This window comes from Megascapheus bottae, chromosome 3 (genome assembly GCF_031878675.1).
Source record: "Megascapheus bottae isolate mThoBot1 chromosome 3, mThoBot2.hap1, whole genome shotgun sequence".
In the NCBI taxonomy this organism is placed as follows: domain Eukaryota; kingdom Metazoa; phylum Chordata; class Mammalia; order Rodentia; family Geomyidae; genus Megascapheus; species Megascapheus bottae.
Genome location: NC_143511.1, coordinates 30831063 through 30853787, shown reverse-complemented (window position 1 = coordinate 30853787; position 22725 = coordinate 30831063). Strand labels below are relative to the sequence as shown.

Here is a 22725-nt window from a genome sequence, read left to right as displayed (position 1 = left end):
ATAGGAGCTCATGACACCCGTATCACCATCTTCCTGAGAGTAGAATGTACATTAGGCAAGACTCCAGGCAGTAACTAGGCATGAGTCTGATGAGTGGCCCATGGGTTAAGAAGAGATAACTCAGCCCCAGAGGCCCTCATGACTGCGGAAGGAGCATGGTTCTGGCTCACCTTAGGGCAGTGTCAGGGAGAAAGAGCATGTCAGGTGGTCTCCTGGAAGGGAAAGAGCATGCTTCTAGCTTACCTGGGGCAGTGTCAGATGGTCTCTTGAGAAGTCATCATCCTTGGGCTTGTTCTTATATTAACCCTTCCCTGCCTGAGTGAAGAGTCAGATCCCTCCACAGACAGGGACTGTAGGAACTGAGGCTCATCCTTCAGGAACAGGCATCCTACACCCTCCCCCACAATTCCAGGGTGGGTCTCACTCAAGCTGAATGTGTCCATGGAGGAGAGAAGCTACTGCCTCAGCACACAGCAAACCTACTATAGCTGGAACCTATTATCACTGGCCTTAGGCTATGATGCCAAGCCTGTTAGAAACACAGATCGGGAAAGATGAACCTGAGCCCCCAGTAAATGGTTCCTTGAGGTAGAAGATGGACATGGAAATGGCAGAGGTGGGAGACACTGAGATACTCTGGACTCTTGGGGCCTGAGAAGGGAAGGACAGCAGATAATTCAGCAGTAGCAGCAGTAAGACATCTTGGACCAGGGCACCAGCCCAAAAATCCAAACTACAGTAAGCCAGCAATGGTCATGCAAATCAATCTCCTTTTTCTTATAATTCTTTGCAAAGAGACCTAAGGAAAACATATTTCTGCCAGTACTTACTGGTACTCTGTCACAGCATCTTTAGAACTCTGCCCCTCAATCTATTCTAACCCAGGGAGCACTGGAAAACGGCCAGAATCCAGACTACGGGCAAATGTTTAGGTTGCTAGTTTCTTCAGTCTCTTAGACTAGCCCAACCCAACCATGAGGGAAAGGTTTCCTTTAGCACCCTGTTCATTCCCATCATTGTGAAATCCCAGGAAGTAGGCTTAGAAACACAGAGGACTCATGCCCATTGCAAGTTCTGAGAACAGACATGATGTTAGATAGAGGGAAAGGAGACAAACCCAGTCTTTGGCCCCTCTTTTATCTTGCCAATGTAGTTTCACCTTTTGAGGGTAGAGGGTATCCTTATGCTGCCCAGCCTGTCCATGGACTCATGTGTTCAAAAAATTCTTCTTCCCTAATTTCCAGAGTAGCTGAGACAATCAGTGGACATTACTAAAGGGAACTCCTTGCAGCGCTGGATTTGAATGTGCCTTCCTCCTGCAGGGTCTCCATTAGGAAGATATTGTCCTGCCATGCTGTTCTCATATACCTACCCCTCCCAGTTGTGCCACATCCTCCTGTCCTTAACTCTTGATCCCTTTGACTAGCTGAGGAATGCCAATCCACTGAGCTCTCCTCTTCCTACACTCTCCAGTGCCTAAAGTACACAAGTTGTGACTTAGAGCTGCCTTGGACGTTCAGTAATGGCATTTTCCCGATCATGGGACGCTTAGGCAACTTTTAAACCTTGATGTTTCCATCTTCTCTCTGGGCTTTAAGGCAGATTCTAACCTTTCTGGTTTGTTTCTGGACCTTCTCTCTTCCCCCTTATTCCTGGCCAATGTGCCTGCCCCACAGTGCTCTGACGTGCCCATACATGAGCCATCAAGACAAGTTACCAGGTGTATACGTCTATTTCCAGAGTCAGCTGCAATGAGGCCATCCCAGCTGCATGTCACTCAGGACACACAACGGCCTCACCCATGGCTTCAGGGGTGGCAAGTCACATGGCTTCTAAAGTCTGTCTGCCTTATTCTCTGGACCTTCCAAACTGAGCGGATACCTGCCAGGCTTCCCAGAAAACACAGAAAGACAAGAAGGTATTTTGTCTTGCCTATTTGGCCTACAGTTTGCTGTCACTGCAACTCATGGCCCTGCATAGCTCAGAATCTTCATCCACCTGCACTTTGCTCTGTAAAAAGGATTTCCAAACCTCTCCCCCCTTATAAAACTCTCTCTCTCTCCTATCTCCCTCTCTCTCTCACTCTCATTGCTTATAAATCACTCTTTGATTTAAAGCTCAAGATGATTCAGATTTAGGTGCAGTGAAGCCCCAGGACTGACAAAAAATAATATATGTGGTTGTTTTCTGTTTACCTCTACCTCCTAAGATAAGGACATCACTCATCCTGAGATTGTTTGACTTGCCTTTATCTGTAACTTCAAAGAGATTGCTACTTTACCTCCTGCATGACTCCCTGTCTGATACTCAATAAATACCTTGTTAGTGGGACCTTGGGCAGTCTGTTGCTGGCAAGAGGCACAGGCCCTCTGGTGCCCTGAAAACCAATTCCATGGTCCAGTTTCCATCCCTGTGTTGCACCTAGTCAAGGTGGGAAAAGGCAGCCGTGGCAGTTTGCAACATCTGTTGGGCTCGAGGAGAGGTGAAGAAAAGGGGAACCGAAGGATTTGGGAGGTCAGCCTCAGAACACTGAAGAGTTCATGGTCCAGGAACCCACGCCAGGACATGCTTCAGGACGGCCAGGGTAGGGTTAACGCAGAGCAAAAGGACCGGCTATCTTGAGCATGTTGTTGACAAAGTCAGGGATGAAATTAAAGAAAAGGGATATGGAGAAATTGAGAAATTGACTTGGAACGTAGGAAAGCATGGTCGGTCATCTGCTGCCTCCGCAAGGAGTGCTGGCTGTGTGTGCAGCAGTAGAGGGAGATTGTATGATCATTTTCTATGGCCCAAAGCCTCTGGAGGAAAATCCCATTCAAAGTTTAGTTTTCAGGCAATTTAAGTACAACGGAGTTGGAGTCTTTTCAGGTTCCTCAGCCCACAGAGTATGGGCCTGTGCAGGAGGCTCCTGTGCAACCAAAAAGGATGTAGCTAAAAGCTCTGAATCTTGTGAAAAAGAGCAGGGAGATGTGACCAGGAACTGTAAGTCTTGTGGAAAAGAGCAAAAAGATGTGACTTAAAACCTCTGAACCTTGGGGAAAAGGGCAGGAAAATGTGACAGAAGGCTCTAGATCTGATAACAAGGAACCTGGGAAATGTGAACCCTTGGAGGATAATGAGAAAAAAAAAATCTTCCTCCTGCCACTCTAGTGAAGAGAGACCCCTCAGCGCCCTCCAGCGCTGCCATCTGCCCAACTGTCGTAGGCCAAGCAGGTTCCTTGTTTCTCATTGAATCTGGTGGGCTCAACTGCAAGGGGAATTGGAAGCTTTTGTTTCTACGCCTTTGGTGGTGCCGATTAGATTAGAAACAACTAACCCAGGGGAGTGTGGCATTGCCAGGAAGGCTGGTTCCATATCGTGTATGATGCACTATCTTATAAGCACCTGTGAGAGCTTAAACAGGCCATAAGCACCCACGGAGCCACATCTACTTACACTATGGGCATTCTCAGGGGACTAGCAGAGAATGAGCATCTAATTCCCCAAAACTGGGAAAACTTGGTCAAAATCTGTCTAGAATCCAATCAATATCTATAATTTAAAAATATGGTGGAGTGAAGAAGCTCATAGCCAAGGCCTAAAAAACCAACATACCCAGCCTTTCATAAAAACTGAGGCACATCAGCTAACTGGACAAGAGTTGTGACTGCAGGTGGCTGAACAACTCCGAACTATGATATTAAGTCCTACCATGACATGGGCTCCTCGGCTTATAATGCTAACCTACCGGCCACAGACATAACCTGATTTTGTTGATAGGTTAATTTGTCCTTTACTCATTCAAGCTACAGAGGAGCACAATTCAATGTATGCCTGTGCTTTAAAGACCAAATATCATTTAACTTGTAATCAGGCTAATCTATTATTGCAGCCTACTCTACCTGTGCTCCTATTAGCCAGTCCTCATTTTCCCTGGAACCAGTTCCAGAGGTTTAAACACCAGAGATATCTGGCAAAAGGCCCCCAAAGGGCATTATATACCCTTAATACTGAACATTTAAATTTTCCATCCAATACTTCAGCAGCAGATAAACATCGGAAGGATCTGAGAAAATGTCAGTTCTCATGTCAATCTGTATAGTGGAAGGATGACACTGATAATGACAGGAAACCTGGGACTGTCAAAGTATGGGGTCATGATTATGCTCGTGTGTCCACAGGTTCTGCAGACATCTGGATGCCAGCCTGAAAATGAAAACCCAGAGATGAAGAGAAAATCACCCAACACCGAGGAGCACCTGGATCAAACATTCAAGAAGATGAGGATACCAAAAAGCCTGGGGAGAACTGCAAGAACCAGCTCTGTGGCCATTCCCACCTGGGGACAAGTGAACAGGCTTTCTCAAGAAGCTGAGAGACACTTAGAGGAAAATGGACAAAAGATTAATACAATCGCTTTGTTTGTAATGATGATGGCTCTTATCCACACTGCCAGTGCCTCTTGTTCAATACAAGCCTCCATTTGGGGGGTCCCTATGCTGGATAGACCTTTGTACTTAAATTGTACTGTGATATGTAACAACTCAGAAATGGGACCTGTCCATTGGTATAAAGATGGAGTTCAAATATTTAGTCAAAAAGAGCATGGGGGACCCTGGATAAACACCTCTGATCAGTCTAAGACAGATAATGTCCAGTTTGGTATAGTTAAACGCGTGGCTTCTCCCAGTGATGAAGGAAAATATAATTGTTCCAAAATACAGAAGGGTTATCCACAAGATAAAGTTCTTACAGGAAAAAATGTCACTGTGCATTTGGCCCCTGAGTCAGAATTGACCAGTTCTCCAAACTTATGGCTTCAATTGGCTGTTAATACCATGAATAAGACTTCCTTTTGTGTCAAGGAAGGCACTTCTGTGCAAAATATTCTCACACAGAATTTAGTAGGACTAGCTATTAGTCTAAATGGGTACAAAAATATAACCCAAGATGAAATTAGTCAGCAAGAAGAAGAGATCTTAGAAAATGAATTAACTTTAGATCTTGAGTTTATAGTCCACCATGAGTGCTTGTGTTTTAACTGTGTGCATGACCTTAGCGACTGCTCATCTGTAACAAGACTTAGTGTACCTAAAGGAAAACGACTTGGCATTGGTTGGTCTTTCTTCTGTGAAGGAAAAACATACCGTGCCCTAAAGAGAGATTATTCAGGACTCTGTTATGTTGGGAGAATAGTACCTCTTTTACTTAGTAACTTGATCCATCAGAATAAGAGACGTGTGAGGCGTGATCTTCCTGCAGACTGCGATGACAACCTTGTGCTGTTAAATACTGCTGATATGGCTGTAGCTGCAGCTTTTATTCTGCCTGTCCCTGGACTTGTAGTCGGTGTCCAAAAAGAACTCAGCAGGCTGGCTTGTGTTTTCAGCAAGGTGACAAATGTCACAGCTATAATTTTGGAAGAAATAAATCAGGAAATGAAGGAGTTAAGAACAGGAATTTTACAAAATCGAGCTGCCATCGATTATTTGCTGTTAAAAAACCACTTAGGGTGTGAACAGTTTGAAGGATTGTGTTGCTTTAATATTACTGACAATTCTCAAAAAATCCAAAACCAGCTAGAGCAGCTCAAAAAGGAGTTGGGAAAGTTAAACATCAGTAATAACTGGGGTCTTACAGAATGGTTTTCCTGGCTTTGGCCCCTTCTGAGCCCAGTAGTTTCCATAATAGGAATCATTCTGCTGGCTCCTTGCCTATTTAAATGTTTATCTTCTAGCATCCAGCATATGGTAGTTCAGAGAGAAACCAAAATCATGCTGTCACAAATAATAAGAAAGGAGGAATCGCAGGGACCTGTAAATGCTGAGAAATGAGGCCCAATAAATGCCCTTCTTTGACTCTTAGGAAGATAAATCATTCTTAGCATTATAGAGACCAAAGATTCTTCCCTAAATGTGAATGAATCCAAATCCAAACTTCCTTGGACATGAGTACACTCAGTTACTAGACATGGAATTGTAGAACCATTTTTCACTATTGTCTTCAAAATGAATTCTATTTTTTTTCCACCATATCACTCATCTTCATTCTCTCTTTCATTGTTCACACCACCTCATGTCCCACAGGACAGGGGTCTTGAATCCCCAGTCTATCAAAAGGCATATGTACAGACTTCCCACATCCTAATCAGATTTGTACCCTCAAACCCTAGTGTGAGCTTTAGGTCACTTCCAAGGTCATTATCACCTTTAGGACTGCGCCTTGCTCTCATGCTGCTCACTCTAATAAGTTCTGTCTCTCTGTTCCACCTTAAAGAGAATCACAGACCACAGAACTTCAGTGTACATACTTATACATCCAGCTCACCTGTTCCAGCTGCATCAAGAAACCAGCTTGGCTTCTGTCTATATTTTGGAGCTGTGCTCCTAACATGCCTAACTGTAATTAATATTTAGTAACATGGAATAACAAACGTCTTTTAACCTACCTTCCTGATAGACCATCTAATAAACCTTTTAAGAGCAGGCACTTAAAAAAACAGCTCTCCCAGGAATGCGTGATGGCTCATGCCTGTGATTCAACCACTTGAGAGGCCTAGACGGGGAGAACCACATAGTTTGAATCCGTCCGGGGAAAATGTTGTGGAGACCCTCTGGCAAATGGTGTGTGCTTGTTATTCCAGCCACATGGGACATATAAGCAGGAGGATCCTGGCATAGGCCAGCAAGCATGTGAGATCCTATCTGATGAGAAATTAAACCAAAATGGACTAAGGGCATGGCTCGGAGTGTCTGTCTAAGAAGCACAAACCCTTGAGTTCAAACCTCAGAACTATAAAATAAACTCTAGCAAATGGAAATTTTTATTGTTTTGCCCTTTTTTAACTTTTATATTTTATTGGAAAGGTAATGAGTTGGGGGGATCACAGTTATACAAATAAGGTAATAAAAGCATTTGTTTTTTAAACACTGTTACCTCATCCCTCATTTTTTCCCTTACCCCTGACTATTTTCTCCCATACAAATTGTTCATATCTAACATGTTATCAAGTAGTATCCATGTTATATTAGTTCATCCTTTATCCTGTTTTTTCTGTGGTTCCCATTCCCTTCCACATATCGAATCATCTTATTTACAAGTAATTTTTCCTTTCTTACAATTATTTTCCTTAAAAGAAACTGATGAGATACAGAGCCGAAGGAAATGCAAGGTCATGTTCAAGCTGCTGGTGTGGGCTTTACCCTTCCTCACCCAGACTGTTCTCCAGGCCAGCTATGGACCCTTTGACCCTAGGTACTGTTGTTTCTCAAGCCCAGACTCATGTATGTAGATCAACTGACTATGGAATTCTGCTTGCCACTATCTCTGAAAGATCTAAGTTCAAATTCCCAATCAGAGAGAGGAAGAAGATGCTCACAAAACAGACTGAGAATCAGGATCCCACAGAGCCAGTCTGTGGAAGGTTGAAAAGTCCTACAGGCCCATGTGGGCATACAAGGAGCTGAACTTTCTTCCTGAATTTTGCACCCAATTTCACTGAGCACTTCCAGACAACTTAGGGAGCTACTGCCACTATATCACAATGACAATGACAACTGTTGACTAACCCCCCCCTCTCCTTTCTCTCTCCCTTTCTTCCTCTCTCGCCCCCTCTTTCTCTGAATTTCAAGACAGAAAGCTGTCTCCAGCCATTATGGAGGCATTTGTCTGTGGTCCCAGCGTCTGTAGATTGAGTCTAGGAGTTCAAAGTCAGTTCAGAAAACACAGTATGACTGTCAACAACAACAGAAAACGCCTTTTCCAGTATTAGCTGTGTTTGTGTTTGGCATCTGGACTTAGGAGTGGACTTAAAGTAAAAAAAAGTTATGAGAGTCCACAAACTGAAAAGGAACAACAAGAGCAATGAGCCAGATGATAGTGCTTCTGAGCAGGAGCTCAGAGCTCATGCATGCCCAGATGAGTCTCATTGCCAACAGTGGGCCAGGCACTGGGACATAGACTGCCATGAGGTCACTAAGGTCATTCACACAGGTACCCAGAAACACAGAGCACACAGCTAGAGACATTTGCAGTCTGAGTCTACAATAATATCAGGCACAGGAACCAAAGAGCCACGGTCTCAATGTCTCACTCATAATCCATCTTTATGGGACCCTGGAAGGCTTTACACAGCCATCAGATCTTAGAGCGCCTCAGCACAGATGGTAGAGCCTTGTTAGTAGGAGATCTCACCAAAAGGCAGAGGACTCCATGACCAGTGCCCACCTGGAAGTCACTTGCACTGTCAAGACAGCCACTACCCTCTGCTGTTGCCTTCTGATTCAGGCGGGGGAGGAGCTGTCCAGGACCACGCTGCAGGGTGGTAAGGCTTTCCCTAAGCACTTGCAGCACTCTTCACACCCCCTGGGGAGCCCCAGATCCCTGCCTATGACCGAATAGGAGCTCATGACACCCGTATCACCATCTTCCTGAGAGTAGAGATTACATTAGGCAAGACTCCAGGCAGTAACTAGGCATGAGTCTGATGAGTGGCCCATGGGATAAGAAGAGATAACTTAGCCCCAGAGGCCCTCATGACTGTGGAAGGAGCATGGTTCTGGCTCACCTTAGGGCAGTGTCAGGGAGAAAGAGCATGTCAGGTGGTCTCCTGGAAGGGAAAGAGCATGCTTCTAGCTCACCTGGGGCAGTGTCAGATGGTCTCTTGAGAAGTCATCATCCTTGGGCTTGTCCTTATATTAACCCTTCCCTGCCTGAGTGAAGAGTCAGATCCCTCCACAGACAGGGACTGTAGGAACTGAGGCTCATCCTTCAGGAACAGGCATCCTACACCCTCCCCCACAATTCCAGGGTGGGTCTCACTCAAGCTGAATGTGTCCATGGAGGAGAGAAGCTACTGCCTCAGCACACAGCAAACCTGCTATAGATGGAACCTATTACCACTGGCCCTTAGGCCATGATGCCAAGCCTGTTAGAAACACAGATCGGGAAAGATAAACCTGAGCCCCCAGTGAATGGCCTGGAGTTCCTTGAGGTAGAAGGGGGACATGGCAGTGAGATGGTATGGAGTTTGGGGCTCAGAGGCAGGATGGGGCAGCAGGTAATTCAGGAGTAGCAACAGTAGTGACCTTGGGCCTGGCACCAGTCCAAAGATCCAAGTCACAGCAGGCCAGAATATGTTCACGTAAATCAAGCCAGAGTGCCCTCGGTCTTCTTTCTCTTGTAATCCTTTGCAAAGAGGCCCAGGAAAACTCCTCCCTGCTTGTGCTTACCAGTGCCCTATCACAGCACCTTGGGCAGTCTGCCCCTGATATCATCCCAATTCAGGGAGGACCGGTAAATGGCCAGAATCCAGACTATAGGCAAGTGTTCAGACTGATAGATCATTCACCTCAAACAAGCCCAACACAAGCCCTAGGAAAGAATTTCCTCTTATATCATGTCACCATAACCATTATGAAGAATCAGACAGCGTCCTTCCTGAGAGGGCTCCCTGACAGAAGAGAGAGGGTTCCTTGGAGGTCATAGGGGACATAGAATATTGAAATATGGTATAAACCACTGCCTGGTGTGAATGTGTAAAAAATTCAGCAGACATTTTGGTCCCCTGATCTGCTTTCTTGATTCCCATCAAGATTGTGTCTGTTGTTGGCCTCTATACTGGATTGATAACTATGTGGCTTTTATAAGTTGTAGAAGAGAAGAACAGCTAATGGTAAATTGTTTGAGAGGCAAGAAGACTCTGTTTCCAGATGGCAGCATGGGAATGTAGGACATAATATGCATATCTTGAGTCAGCATTAATATTCGGTCTCTGATGGTCATATTTGGGGCTTGGGGGAGGGCAATCACGCTTTGGGTAGTATAGCATAGCCTACAAATCTTTTTTTTTCACTAGGCCTAAAACTACTGTCTTGTAAAAGCCAAACACTGTCCGGTCAAGGTGGAGAATGTCTAATAAGTCAGATGTCTATCACCTCTCTGGAGAGCTCAAAGGTCTCTCTGAAGGAGTGTTAGAAGGTAAATGACGATGGATTCGGAATTGAAGATCAAGCAGCTGTGGCATATGACCATGAGAACAGCTTGACGCTACATAATGCAGTTATTAGAAAACGCCGTATTGTTTAGACCCTCTGGTAATGAGTTTGACACATAGATAGATAGCTTGGTTTTCCAGCTTCTGAAGAAAGGAGAGTGAGAGCTGGCAGAGGTCTGAGGCAAAGGGCCCATCCCCAGGTGGTACAGTCTCATGTGTTGGATTATTATGACCTAAGAAGGAGACAGGAAGTGTCCTTTAGGCTAGTAGGTACAGGTGGAAATGAGCATCTGCCTAGGAATTCTTCATCCCATTCCTCAGGGGGAAATAGCTGAACCATGAAAGGTGGAAGAAGAGAGGAAGTCTTGGTATGGAGAGGGCTATACAGGCAAGTAAGTTGGGAGATTTAGAGGTCAGGGATACATCATCGATGCCTAGTTTTGTAACAATAGCCCTGCTCAAGAGCGGAATTCAGCAACTGGAGATAACTGAAAATGAGTGGGTAAAGACATCTCACATGTTAATATAAGGCTTTGGGGGTTCTTAAAAAGTGTCCTCTTACTCTTGTTATGATAGTATATAATGAAGAACGATAGTATATAATCCAGAGAGGGCAGAGTAAAAGTATCGATCAAAATACTATCTGTTTTCTTTGCTGTAGACAGCCGTAAGTGAGGTTAGCACATGCAGATGGTGAGGTTTGGAGCTTGGTACAGCTTCGGAACCTGTGCTCTCTCAGGTCCACATATCCTGGGAACTATGAGATAACTCTGGACGTTTCCATGGAGGAGCCATTCGACCTTCAGAGAGATGTGTTCCTTCCTTCATTAAGATAAAGACAAGTCACCTCGTTTGTACTGAGGACAGAATCCAGCTGCGGACCATGGTCGGGAAGATTGCTCAGTCTAGTGACCAAGTGTCGACAGTCATGAGAGAGATGGGGATCAAAAGTGGCAGACATACCTGTGGCAGACAGCATGCCCCCATGCTTCTCATTCCTAAAATGCCTTGAGCTGCTCCTGTTCCAGTTTGTCTCGCCATAACTCTGTGAGTTTCTCTCACACACTTTTTCCCATAATGCTCTTGGTGCCAAGGAAAAGAGCCAGTGTGGTGCATCCATAACCATCAAACAATCAGTACAAAGCCTAAGGGAGGATCCCTATACTATAAAACACTCACCGAGAGGACTACATTGGACTCCTCTTTGGGCCCTTCTCCAGATGAAGAGTCTCACTACGTTCACAGCTTTCCGTTCACTTCCAAATAATTTTACTCTGTTAACTTTAAACACTTTCCTGCCTTTTAATTCTTTAACAGGTGGAGCAAACAAATCAGTACCAATAGGCATCAGTATAAGCAAGTTCCATCCTTGGCCCCCTAACCAGATAGATTAGGTTGTCCTGCTGGCCCGGGGGAAGTCTGCCCTCTAATGGAATTGCCAATAACAGCAGCCATACACTAGACTGATTCAGTCTGAGCCTTCTTTGTGAATTTATATGGTTACATCTCAGTCACTTTTTTGTTCTTCATTCTCGATACTGTTGAAGATTTTAAAAAACCATACCAATCACTTCTGAAAAGGATATGCCTGGTTCCTTATCAAGTTCTTGGAGTTTGTACAGAATATCATGAAGTTCTCTGGCTGAAATAAGTTTCCTTTTGCTAAGTTAAGGTCTCAATTGGTGAGATGACTGAACTTGTCAGATAACCGGGAAAAGAACAATATGGGGTTTTCATCTGTGCCTTGAGTAATCGCCCTGGCTAAAAGCCATAGGTTTAATAATGAATCTTTTTGCTCTTTCCTGAATCATATAAACATGTGATCTCAGGCTCAGTGGTCAGAAGAAATGGAGCCACTAGTACCTGGTAGTCCCAATTGGGATCTTAAAAGCATCTATGTCATCTGTCTATTCACCAGGTTGGAAGAGCTTAAAGTAATTGACTTATTCTTTGGCTTTTGTTTTAATCCTATTTGATTCTTACCCAGTCAGGCAGGTTGTTAAAAGGAGGTGAACATCTCATCAAGTCATAAATGAAAGGACATACTCAAATTCCTTAATTAAATGAGTGGAGTCCTTGGACAAATTGTCCAATTAAATTTCCATTTGTGACAATTCAGAGATGAAACAAGTAACAGCTTCTTCCATTGTTGCCACTTATTGAGAGGGCAGGAGAGTGGAATTATCTCTGAGGTCTAAGGAAATATGTCATCCTGGTGAAATTTACAAGGATAGAAGAGGGTCTGGGAGAGGATGAAGAAGAATGCGGCCAAGGGACCTGCTTAGGGTTAGGAGTTGGAGGGAGTCCCAGAGAAAAGCCTAGGGTTAGTAAAATTAATAATCTCTAAAGAGGTGAAGAGAAGGATGCAGAGCAGAACAAAGAGAAGATGAAGATGGGAAGGAGGAAGAGACATTCAAAGGTACCTAAGGGGCAGTGATAATTTGGGAGGGGATCAAGAAGCACATATCTATGGATCTAAAAGAAGGGAGAGAAGACTGCAAAGTAGCGAGTGATCGATCTTAAAAGTGGGACAGAACTCAGGAAAGTCCAGGTGAGACTTATTTTGAATTCATCACTCAAAAATCAGAAGTGGCACCGTAGCTCAAGTGGTAGAGTGCTAGCCTTGAGCAATAAAGGGGCTCAGGGATAACACCCAAGCCCTGAGTTCAAGCCCCACAACTGACAGAAACAAAACAAAAGGACAGTAAAAAAAATACAGAATGTCTTTGCCCAGATCCCACATAGAGAGTCTTCAGTCATATTTGATCCCGGAAGTATCTGGCTGGAACGAATATGACAGCATCATAGGAAGGATGTTGTTACCAGATTCATTCAGGTGCAGAAAAAAGGAAGTAATGTAGACTATGGTCATAGGACCAAAGAGATATGCACCCTGATTCAGAAGATGGCTTGCTCTTAGCTCTTATGTTAGTAGCCAAGGAAGCTATCATTTCACAGACAAGTGGGGCTGAAGGCATAGCTCAGCAGACTCTGGGTCGCCACTGACACCTACTGGCAACTGAGTCCTTTGACAGGTCACACGCAGGTGAAGATCAGCTCTGACCTGCCCCTATCCCATGTCTCACTGGGCTGGCACTTCACTTGGATAAGCAGGGCCACAGCAGATCTCCAGGCAACACGAGGTCTTGCTTTCCTAATCTACAGTACTCTGAACATTCACCAACCACTGCTACCTTGGCCACTCCCTAAGGCAGCTACTCTCCAAGACCCACATCCCATTACAACTTCATATTTTTCTGGACAAGGGGGTACAGAACTCAGGTCTCAGTGCATGATCCCTGTGGCATCCTCATTCCCTACAGAGTGAGAGGAACAGAGCCTGGGAGACTATCCCAGCTCTTTCAGAAACTTGTGCTATCTCAGGAAGCTAGTATGGCTGTGGGGCTTGGAGACATCGCGCCTCTTGCCAGATCTACTAAACATGTTCTGAAAGCATTCTAGAGCTGTCCTGACACAAATCTCACAGCATGCAAAAGTGATGTGTATCAGGACACCGTGACTTCAGAAGCAGGTTCCATGAAGCAGGGCTCTTCTTCAGGCATGAAGCTGTCCAGAGCCAGGCAGGACTCGGAGGGCTGGTATGAGCTCTATATACTCATTCCATCCTGTAATCTAGGCCTCTAGAGTGTGAGGCAAGAATACATGTACCCACTTCAGTGGTTCTCAGGGGCTCTGCAAGGTACTCACGTGAGGTGAGCAGGGTAGGAGATCCTTTGTCAGTAGAAAATCATTTTGCTTTGTGATCACATTCTGTTTCAACATTGCTCATGCCATCAACATGATCATGAACTAGAAAGAAAACACTGAGCTGTTGAAACAATGAACTTGTTTGCGGAGCCCCTGCCTGGGTTTAGAAGGACTGCACAGTTATTCTATATGCTCTAGATAACCACTATTCAGTTACCTGTGTTTCAAGTCGGGTCCTGCTCTTTCCTTGGTACTTTCTGGGATCCCATTACCTCATTTGTAAGCAGAATAAGAGTGGGACCCACCTTCTCAGACAAGGACACAAGATGTAGTGAAGAAGGAGGGGGCTTCATGGTGTCCTCCTGCCTCTTATGAAGGCATCACACTCACTGCCTGGCAGTGGGGCTTCTAACTCCCAGGTAAGTGTTCCCCATTTTCAAATCCTTTTCCCCTGCTTGTCATTCTGATGCCAAGCTAGGGGGTGGCAGATGGGAAGAGAAGCCAGGGTGATCCAGGCACGGAGACAGCTAGAACTCTAAGAGGGAATTCTTTTTTCTCTCAAATTCACTGAAGAACATTAAAGGGATCTTGTATATGTAGAGAGAGAAATGAAATAACTCAATCATTGAATTTGGAAGGTTCAACTGAAAAAAAAAACTACGAAGCAGTAGGAAAAGTTAAACAGATTATAAGAAAAGGTTAACTAGTAAAGGAATGTGGTGAGCCAATGTAGACAGCCTTCCACCTTAGAAAAACTTCCAGAAAATGAACAGAAGTTGGAATGAAGAACTGTGAACAAAAACTGTTCCAGAATTAGAGGGTTGGGGGTGTCACATTTAATGAGTCCAGCCAAGGCATGTAAAGAGAAAGTGATGATGAGATTTCACTGTGCTCAAGACAAAACAAAACAAAATGAGGATATCATAGAATCTCTCAGGGAAAGAAAACAGGCCATGGGCAAAATATCTGGTACCAGAAGAGAATGAAACAGTAGCTCACACGTGGCAGGGAGGTGACTGTCAGGGAAGTTTGGATACCCAGAAAAAGCTGTCACTAAAGGATATATAGTTCACAGAACTTCACTTCTCTATACCCTTGTGAGCATGCTAGAAGACACACCCCATCACACACCCCGTCACAGTTGTGCTCAAGAAGAGCACAGCTGGAAAACCAAGTGATTCAACAGGAAAGCTATCATCAGCTTCAAGGTAAAAGGCAAGCTCAGGAAAGCACCTTGCCTGGTTCAGGATAAGAACTGACCAGCAAGTTCTAGGCAGGCCAGTGACACTGCTGTATCAGTAGGGACAAAGTGGTTTGGACTGCTATAGAATTGCAGTTATGGACTCAATAATTGAGGAATCAACTACGGTAAAAACAAGCAAATACAAGTTAGCACAGTGTGAGGTCATGCCAGAAACAGGACAAGTAACAGGCCTAGTGAATCAGCAGTCCTAATGACATAAACCCAAGTTCCTGTGCTGGAAAGTGAAAGAGACTGGCAGCAAGATAGTATGCATGACAACTGATTTCATGTGCGATGTCGATGTAACATGTGTGTGTCTAAGCTATTGTATATGTTTATGTTTAGTGTATAATCTTGTGTCCAATACACATATATGTGAGTATGATGTACAGAAATGCATGTGAGTAGCATGTACAGGCATACGACACAGGTAAACATGGTGTACATGCAGATGTGCCTTTTATGACAGGTGTAGGCAGGTGTATTCATATGTCAATGTGTATATGAGTAGACCCATATGCGTGTCCAGACTTGTATATGGGGTGTGTACAAGTGGATGTGTGTAGTTGGTACAGCAAACTGAATTGCAAACTGTACAGTATAGTTTTTACTATATAGTAAAATACGGCGCAAGTGCTCAGATGGGCCTTTATGATATGTGAAGGCATGTGTGTTGGTATATGTATACAAGTGTACATGTATGTTTGCATGTGGTCCATGCAATTATATACGTGTAGTTCGTGTAAGCAACTGTGTGACACATGCAAAAGTGTGGGTCGTGTGCAGGCATGCGTGTGGCATGTATTCAGGGCAGTAGTATGTGATGTGTGGAGTTATACATGTGTGGTACCCATGCATGCAGACATGCATGTTGTGTTTAGTGATGTGCATGCATGGGTGTGATGTATGTAGGCATGCAGTATGGAATGTATGCCATGTATCCCCATGCATGTAACATGCTGGATGTGCGTATAAGGGTGTGATGAATGTACAAATATGTATGTGGAGTCTGGTATTGTCCAGGATGGTCCTGAACTGCTGAGCTTCAAGAATTCTCTTGCCTCGGCCACTCAAGTAGCTGAAGTTTCTGTGGGTCAGCGATCCAAGCTCTACTCAGTGCTGAGAACCAGCCCCACCTAGACTCGCATACATTGCCCTTTGGTAAGGTGTTTTACATCAGGCAGCAGGATGCAAAGGTCTTTCATGTTGCCATAGGGCCTGAATCCTGCATGCAGTGGAAACCTTCACAAACACACTCAGAAACTTTCTCAGAACTGAGAAAAGTTCTTGCTGTTGAGTCCAAATGACATGTCAAAGAGCCCAGGATGCCTTCACTGGCAGACAACAGCAAGCCAGGAGGGCAAGAGCCATCATATCGATAAACCAGGTCTTCTCAATTGTATGTTACCAGTTAGGTAGATGCTACTCACAAAAACTGCTGGTCTTGAAGGAGAATGAGAAAATGATGGCTTGGGAAAGTCTCACTTTATTGTCCTATGCACAGGAATGGTTCCAGGAATTGGAGAAGGGTTTAGGGTTTTAATTTCAATGCTGATGGAAGGATCAAGAACCAAACAGGAAGGTAAATTACCCAAAGACATAAGAGTTGCGGGAAGCTACTGCGGTCAGTGTGGACAGGAATAAAGGTTCAAGCCAAGCATTTGGTCTCACCTTGCATCTGAAGCTGGGGTCTGGGGACCTGTGGCCACCTCTAGTGGTCATAAAGTCCTCTCCACACTTGGAGATCCCACAACAGGCTGGAGCAATATTTCTCAGGCTTTCCTGTCTCTGTCAGTCTCTCCCAGTCAGAAATACCAGGCTACTATTGGCCAGAGTCTGAAAAAAGAAGCAGTGTGTTTACACCTGTGTCCAGAAGTACAGCATGTGGATAGCAGCTGGGCCTGGAGGACTAGCCCTCTGCTGGCCTTTGGTATTACTCCCTATATAAACATTTAGCTTCACCTTGGATTTTTTTTTCTATTCCTTTGTTTGGTTGAAGTCATCTATGAGTCTGCTGGGGAAGGGGCAAGGCTTCTTCATGGATAACGTGTCAGTTCTCTGTGAATCCTCCCTGCCTTGGGAACTTTGTGGTGATTGGTGTCCCTGTCAGTCACCAGAGGTGGTTTGGGCCAAATTCCATTTTGCTGGAAGAAGATCTGAGGCTCCACCAGTGTCTCCTTTATGCTCTGCTCTAGAGCAGAAAAATCTGACTTGAGCTTCTTCTTCCCAAGAAGCAGGACTGAGAAGAATTTCAAGTACTGTCTGGGCAGGTCATACTTGGGGCCATTGTAGGTCAAGAAGATAAAGAGGAAAAAGGACACAAGAAGGCCATTGTCATGAGACCTGAGATACGTTGTCTTCTCTGAGTGGAGCTGGAGCGCTATACTAATGATCACGTTTGGCTCTTAAGAGGTGAGATGATGGCCCAGAGGCGGCAACTGGTATACCAGGAGCTGAGGGGAAAGACCCATGGGTCCAGGCTGATGACACTTTAAAGGTTACATTATTATCTTCTATCTGTGTAGCATACATAGCTTATGAATCTGAAACCGAGGGAACACCTTCACCTCTAGGACATAGGTGGCCAGCAGGTATGAAACAGTACTGTTGTCAGTCTTTTCCTTTGACAGACACTGGTACTCGCCTCTGTCTTTTTCTGACAGGTGGAAGATGAGCAAGTTTTTCCGAGCCGCAAGACCATACTTAAGTTTCTTGACTTTCAATGTTTGATTCTGGAACTTCCAGACCACCTGAGCCATGTTGGATTTTAGGTCACATTGAAGTGCCGCCATACCACCACGCCAAGCAACACGATGATGCTGGATGCTTCTTTGACTTTTTTCTGAAACATCGAGAGAAATGTTCACAGTAACAACAATCCTCAACTGATTTCTGAAATAGCTCATTTCCTATGGATAGAGTGTTACCCACTGGAGCAAGATGGCTGTTCAGAACTGAGGGGATAAAACATAGGGCCAAAAAGCAAAATGAGCCCCAGCTAGCAGCCCTCAGGGATAAGGAAACTACACAGCTCAGTAACAGAAACCCCACTTCTTAAAATTATTTTAAGCAAAAAAACAAAAAACAAAAAAAAACATAGCTTGGATACTTTCTCTCATTTAGAATGTACCTATAAATCTATAAGAGAACACACTGGATGATAGAAGAAGAATCTAGTCATTCACACAATGAGTCCAAAGAAGGGTATTCTTAGGAGAGGATCACAAAGGCTCCAGAACATCCTTACTGTTCCCCAGGAGATCCCGCAGTGTGGAATTACTCACCAGGGCACGAGGACACCTTGCCACTCATCTCCTGAATCCAAGCCCTGAAACACAAAGGGATCCCCCCATCACTCATTGTGTACTTACAGGACTGCATGCTCAAAGTACCCAGGACCTACCTGCTGGTTCCTTCATCCTTGTACAATGTCACACAGGCATTCTCAGAGGGGCTCCAGGCACAGTACGGATCCCGCACCAGCACACAGTCCTCACAGCTGCTGTGCTTCCTGCAGAAGGCCAGGGGGATCTGGACCACTCCTGAGTTGGAGCCGGCATAGACAAACTTCCTTCCCTGTGTGTGGGAGACAGTGACAGAACAGATATAAGGTGGACATCATAGATGATGGGCACGAAGCCTCTCCAGCAGACACAAGGATAGTGTGTCTTTTGAGTGCTGTGCAAATGGAGAAAGGGAGACTCCTAGAATAACAGTGACAGCAGACAGGGTCTGACCCAGCAGCAGACGTCCTGTCGGGGTATTCTTGGGTAGTAGATACATCCCTAACTTCCTGGATCCATTTGAGAAATTTCATTACTATGCCAGAGTAGAAACACTTCTTTGGGGAAAAGAACAAGCTGGATCAGCTGGGAGGTAGTATGGACACTCTTGTAGACTAGAACCTATGGCATTGGGAAGGCTGGAAGGAACCTCACCCAATCTCTGCCCAGTGAGATGTATGTGGGTGGCTATGGAGGGTAGGTGGCCTGTAGGAAGGGACGGTCCATCCCAGGGGGTTTCTACCCTTCAGGACACTCAGTATGCTTCTCCCTGATGGAGTAGGGCTGGAGTGCCAATGAAACCAACATGTGATGACTGAGCCACATCTTACAGGGGATAATAAGTAAGTGTGGAGGGGAGGGCAAAACAATCTTCCACACCACAGTGAGACATACCTGCCTCAGGCCAACATTAGATGAAATAACAGGTACAGTCAGTCACCCCTTGGTAGCAGCAGGGGTTGATTTTTAGGATCCCCCTTTCCATATCCAATTTGGAAATGCTCAGTGGCCTCACAGAGATTGGGGTAGCATTTACATAGACCCAATATTTTTTCTGAATGTTTTCTTTCTACAGTTTGTAGAATGGTAGATGTGGAACCACAGAAGTGGAAAACCAGAGGTAGACAGCCCACTGTATTTACTAGTTTCAATAAGGCTCCCCTCCCCCAAATCAATGGAAGTGGGTTTAACATACTCACATACATTCTTTAACATGTCACCCCTAGGAGGTGAGATCTGGTCTCCATGATACTTTATGTGGGCCAGACATATGGATACATGAGGCAAGGAAAGGACATATGGAGACCATGCCTAAAGGCATTATTTAGGAAACACATGTCTAAGAGGCCCCTCCTTCTATTGTGTTCTCCCCAATCCATGGTCTCTTGACTGTGAAGGAAAATGCTAGATGTATCACAAAGGGCCTATGCAGGTCTCAGGAGACAGGGACAGCATGGGTGGAGAGTATGCAGTATGCATGATAAAGGTGGATGTTGTATAATGTGGTATGTGTGATGTGATATATGTGTTTAGGTGTATAGTATAATTCTTGCAGTGTCTATGTAGCCTACGTGCGTTTTATATATATGTGTGTGTGTGTGTGTGTGTGTGTGTGTGTGTGTGCGCTAAATATGTGGTGCATGTAGTTGTGTGATGTTGGATATGATGTTCCTGGAGAATGTATGTTATATGTAGTATAGTGTGTGGTGTTTTGTTATGCATGGTGTTTGATGTGTGTGGTTTGCATGTGGTAAGTGTAAAGTCTGTGGTGTGACAAATGGTGTCTGTGTATGTTTACTATGATATGTATGTATGGTATGTGGTGGGGTACTGGCTGTATGAGTATGGTGTAATGTAGTGAACACACAGCATGTCTGTGGTGTATGTAGTGTGTTGTGTGATAGGATGCATGTCTGATCTCATGTGTGTAGTATGTGGTAGGATATGGGGTACACGTGATAGATGCATGGTGTATGTGGTGCATTCAGACAAGAACTGAGCAAGTCTCTTGCTCTGTGCCACCTTTTGGTAGAGACAGGTATAGGCACAGCTCACAGCTTCTCACTGTGGAAGTGGTGCTTCACAAGGCTGTGGAACTCTCACGGTGACCCAGAGAGGAGGTGCCTTTCCTGCCAGTCTATGGGGAAGAATCAGAGGTGCAGAGCACATGGCTGGCTGCCCAGGGAAACAAGGCCAATACACAGCCCTCAGGAAATGGACTTGTCTACATTCTGTTCTTCGTTGCTCCATTTTAGGTGTAAAAGAGGGTAGTAACACTTTCCACAGCCAGGTGGAAATGTGACGGAAGATGGTAAGCTACAATCAGCAGGGTGAAATCCAATACTTCCAACCTAAGCCATTCCTATACAACTCTCCAGGTAAAGGGTTTTGCTATACTTTTTTTTTAAAAAATATTTTTATTGTGATTAATAAAAGGGTTACATGATATTTGCCAGAGAGAAGGTACATTCATTCACATACATTGATACCTTTGCTATATACTTTTTTGTGTGGTCATGGAGTTTGAATTCAGAGCCTGGGCACTGTCCCTGAGCTTTTTTTTTTTTTTCTCAAGGCTCATGTTCTACCACTTGGAGAAACTGCTAAACTTCCAGATTTTAGGTGGTTAATTGGAGATAAGAGTCTCATAGATTTCCCTACCCAGGCTGGCTTTGAACTATGATCCTCAGATCTCAGCCTCCTGAGTAGCTAGGACATGCAGGTATGGACCATCCGTGCCTGGCCCTGCAGTTTTTATATGGTGAACAGAAAAAATATGATTATGATTATGATTATGATTAGCCATAACAAGCTCATGGCATGCTAAAACCAGAGTCTAAGAGGAGGCCTATTCTATGTCTTCTCCAGGATAAATGGAGCTACAGGCTGAATTAAGGGCCTATAGGCCAGACTTCCAGCTTCCCATCCTCCAGAATCCACTGTCAATTTCTTAGCAGAAAACATTTGTAGTCCTTAGTTCAGGAGGAAGCACGATGTCAATAATGAGCTATTAAGTATCCTATTGTTTCTCTTAGGAGTTCATACATGGACAAGTCTGTATTTACCATGACATAGAGCCAACACAGTCTGATCTCACTGGTTCAGGTAACAAGAACATTCCTTCCCATGATGCAAGGACTGTTTCACCTTGACACTGGCCTTGTGCTGTAGGAACTCAGTGAAGTTCTGTCTCCCTAGTTCTGCCTTCCTCCATTCTGAAGGCTAGCACATCTGGGCCAGGAAAAACAGCATGGCCAACACTAGCTTAGCCAGTATCACATGACAGCCCTGCAAAGCCACGCACCAAGGCAGCCACCAGACCTGCTGTCTGGGCCCCGTTACCTTCTTCGAAGACAACAGTAGGGTTTGAACTGGTTCAGGTTTCTGGAAAAGCTGTGTCTCCTCAATGACATGCATACCATTCTTTAGGCTGACTGCTTTGTACAAGGTGCCCTGGTCTGCAAGGCCAAAACCACAGGTCAGTGAGGCAGCCCCAGAGGGACACACCTAGGTCACCAAATCAAGGTCACCAAGGTCACTCAGGAGCCAATACTCCCCCTTCTGCACTCCCAAATTACTCCCTCAATTAGATGCTTCGATTAAGAGGACAGTGTTGCACAAGAACTAAAAGAGAAAGCCTCTGACAAATAATCTATTTGAAACTCAAGTTACAGGTTATTCTGATTTTCTTACAAAGCATAAGCTTTTTTTTGCCAGTCCTGGGGCTTGTACTCATGGCCTGAGCACTGTCCTTGGGCTGTCTTAAGTCTAGTGCTCTGCACTTGAGCCACAGCACCATTTCAGGCTTTTTCTATATATATGCAGTACCGACGAATCTTCATGCATGCTGGGCAAGCACTCTACCACTAGGCCAAACTCCTGGCACTCAAAGCATAAGCTTTTATTCCTAGGGCATACAAATCAGCTGGGAAGTCCTCAGGGTGGGCTTAAGGCTCTGTCAGCTGCTGTGGCAAGAGTACTGGTCCTAAAGGAAGTGTATTCCCCCCATCCCCAGCCACAGATCAGGACCTATCTCAGCCTGGCTCCTTCCAGGGATAGGAAAAAAGCCTCTCAGCAGCACTTAGGAAATGCCAGGATGCTCAGTGCTCACAATTGCAGCACTCAAGGGTATCACTCCATTCCCACAACAGGGACTTCTTTGCAGGAGCCCATCCCAGATGCAGGCCAAGCCTTGAATGTTCAAACAAGCTCTCTAGTCACAGAGATCTGGAAGCCCAGATGCCATAATTCTTTCATGCTTTTATAACTACTTGGCCTACCTGAAGAGAGATGTCAGATCTACCCACAAAGGATCTTAAGTACACTTCCAGTCTCTTACCCAAGGACACAGACACACTTTGACTGTGACTTCCCCAGAACCTACCTGTGCTGAGAAACATGACATCATAGATGGTTCCATCCAGAGCCTGGGTCCTATCCACCACAATCTGGGTGTAGTTCACATCTTTTATGATGAATGTGGGCCTGTTGTCTATTGGAGTCACTGAGTCATCCAT

General features: G+C 44.9%; 2 protein-coding genes across 2 annotated transcripts in view; both read right to left on the bottom strand.

The window, feature by feature from the left end:
• LOC150065200 (semaphorin-4D-like) overlaps positions 1 to 22558 on the bottom strand; it is a 48554-nt gene extending 25996 nt beyond the window's left edge. The window contains exons 1-2 of the mRNA XM_090329765.1: positions 22489 to 22558; positions 21551 to 21666 (exon numbers count right to left, since the gene is read on the bottom strand). The gene's annotated coding sequence lies outside the window, so the exon portion shown is untranslated. The remainder of the gene's footprint in view (positions 1 to 21550; positions 21667 to 22488) is intronic.
• LOC150065199 (semaphorin-4D-like) lies at positions 18201 to 22725 on the bottom strand. Its single transcript, XM_090329331.1, has 4 exons — positions 22593 to 22725; positions 21551 to 21666; positions 18328 to 18500; positions 18201 to 18252 (listed from the first exon to the last, which is right to left on the bottom strand). Exons 1-4 carry the CDS (start codon positions 22723 to 22725, stop codon positions 18201 to 18203), a joined length of 474 nt encoding a protein of 157 aa, XP_090185457.1.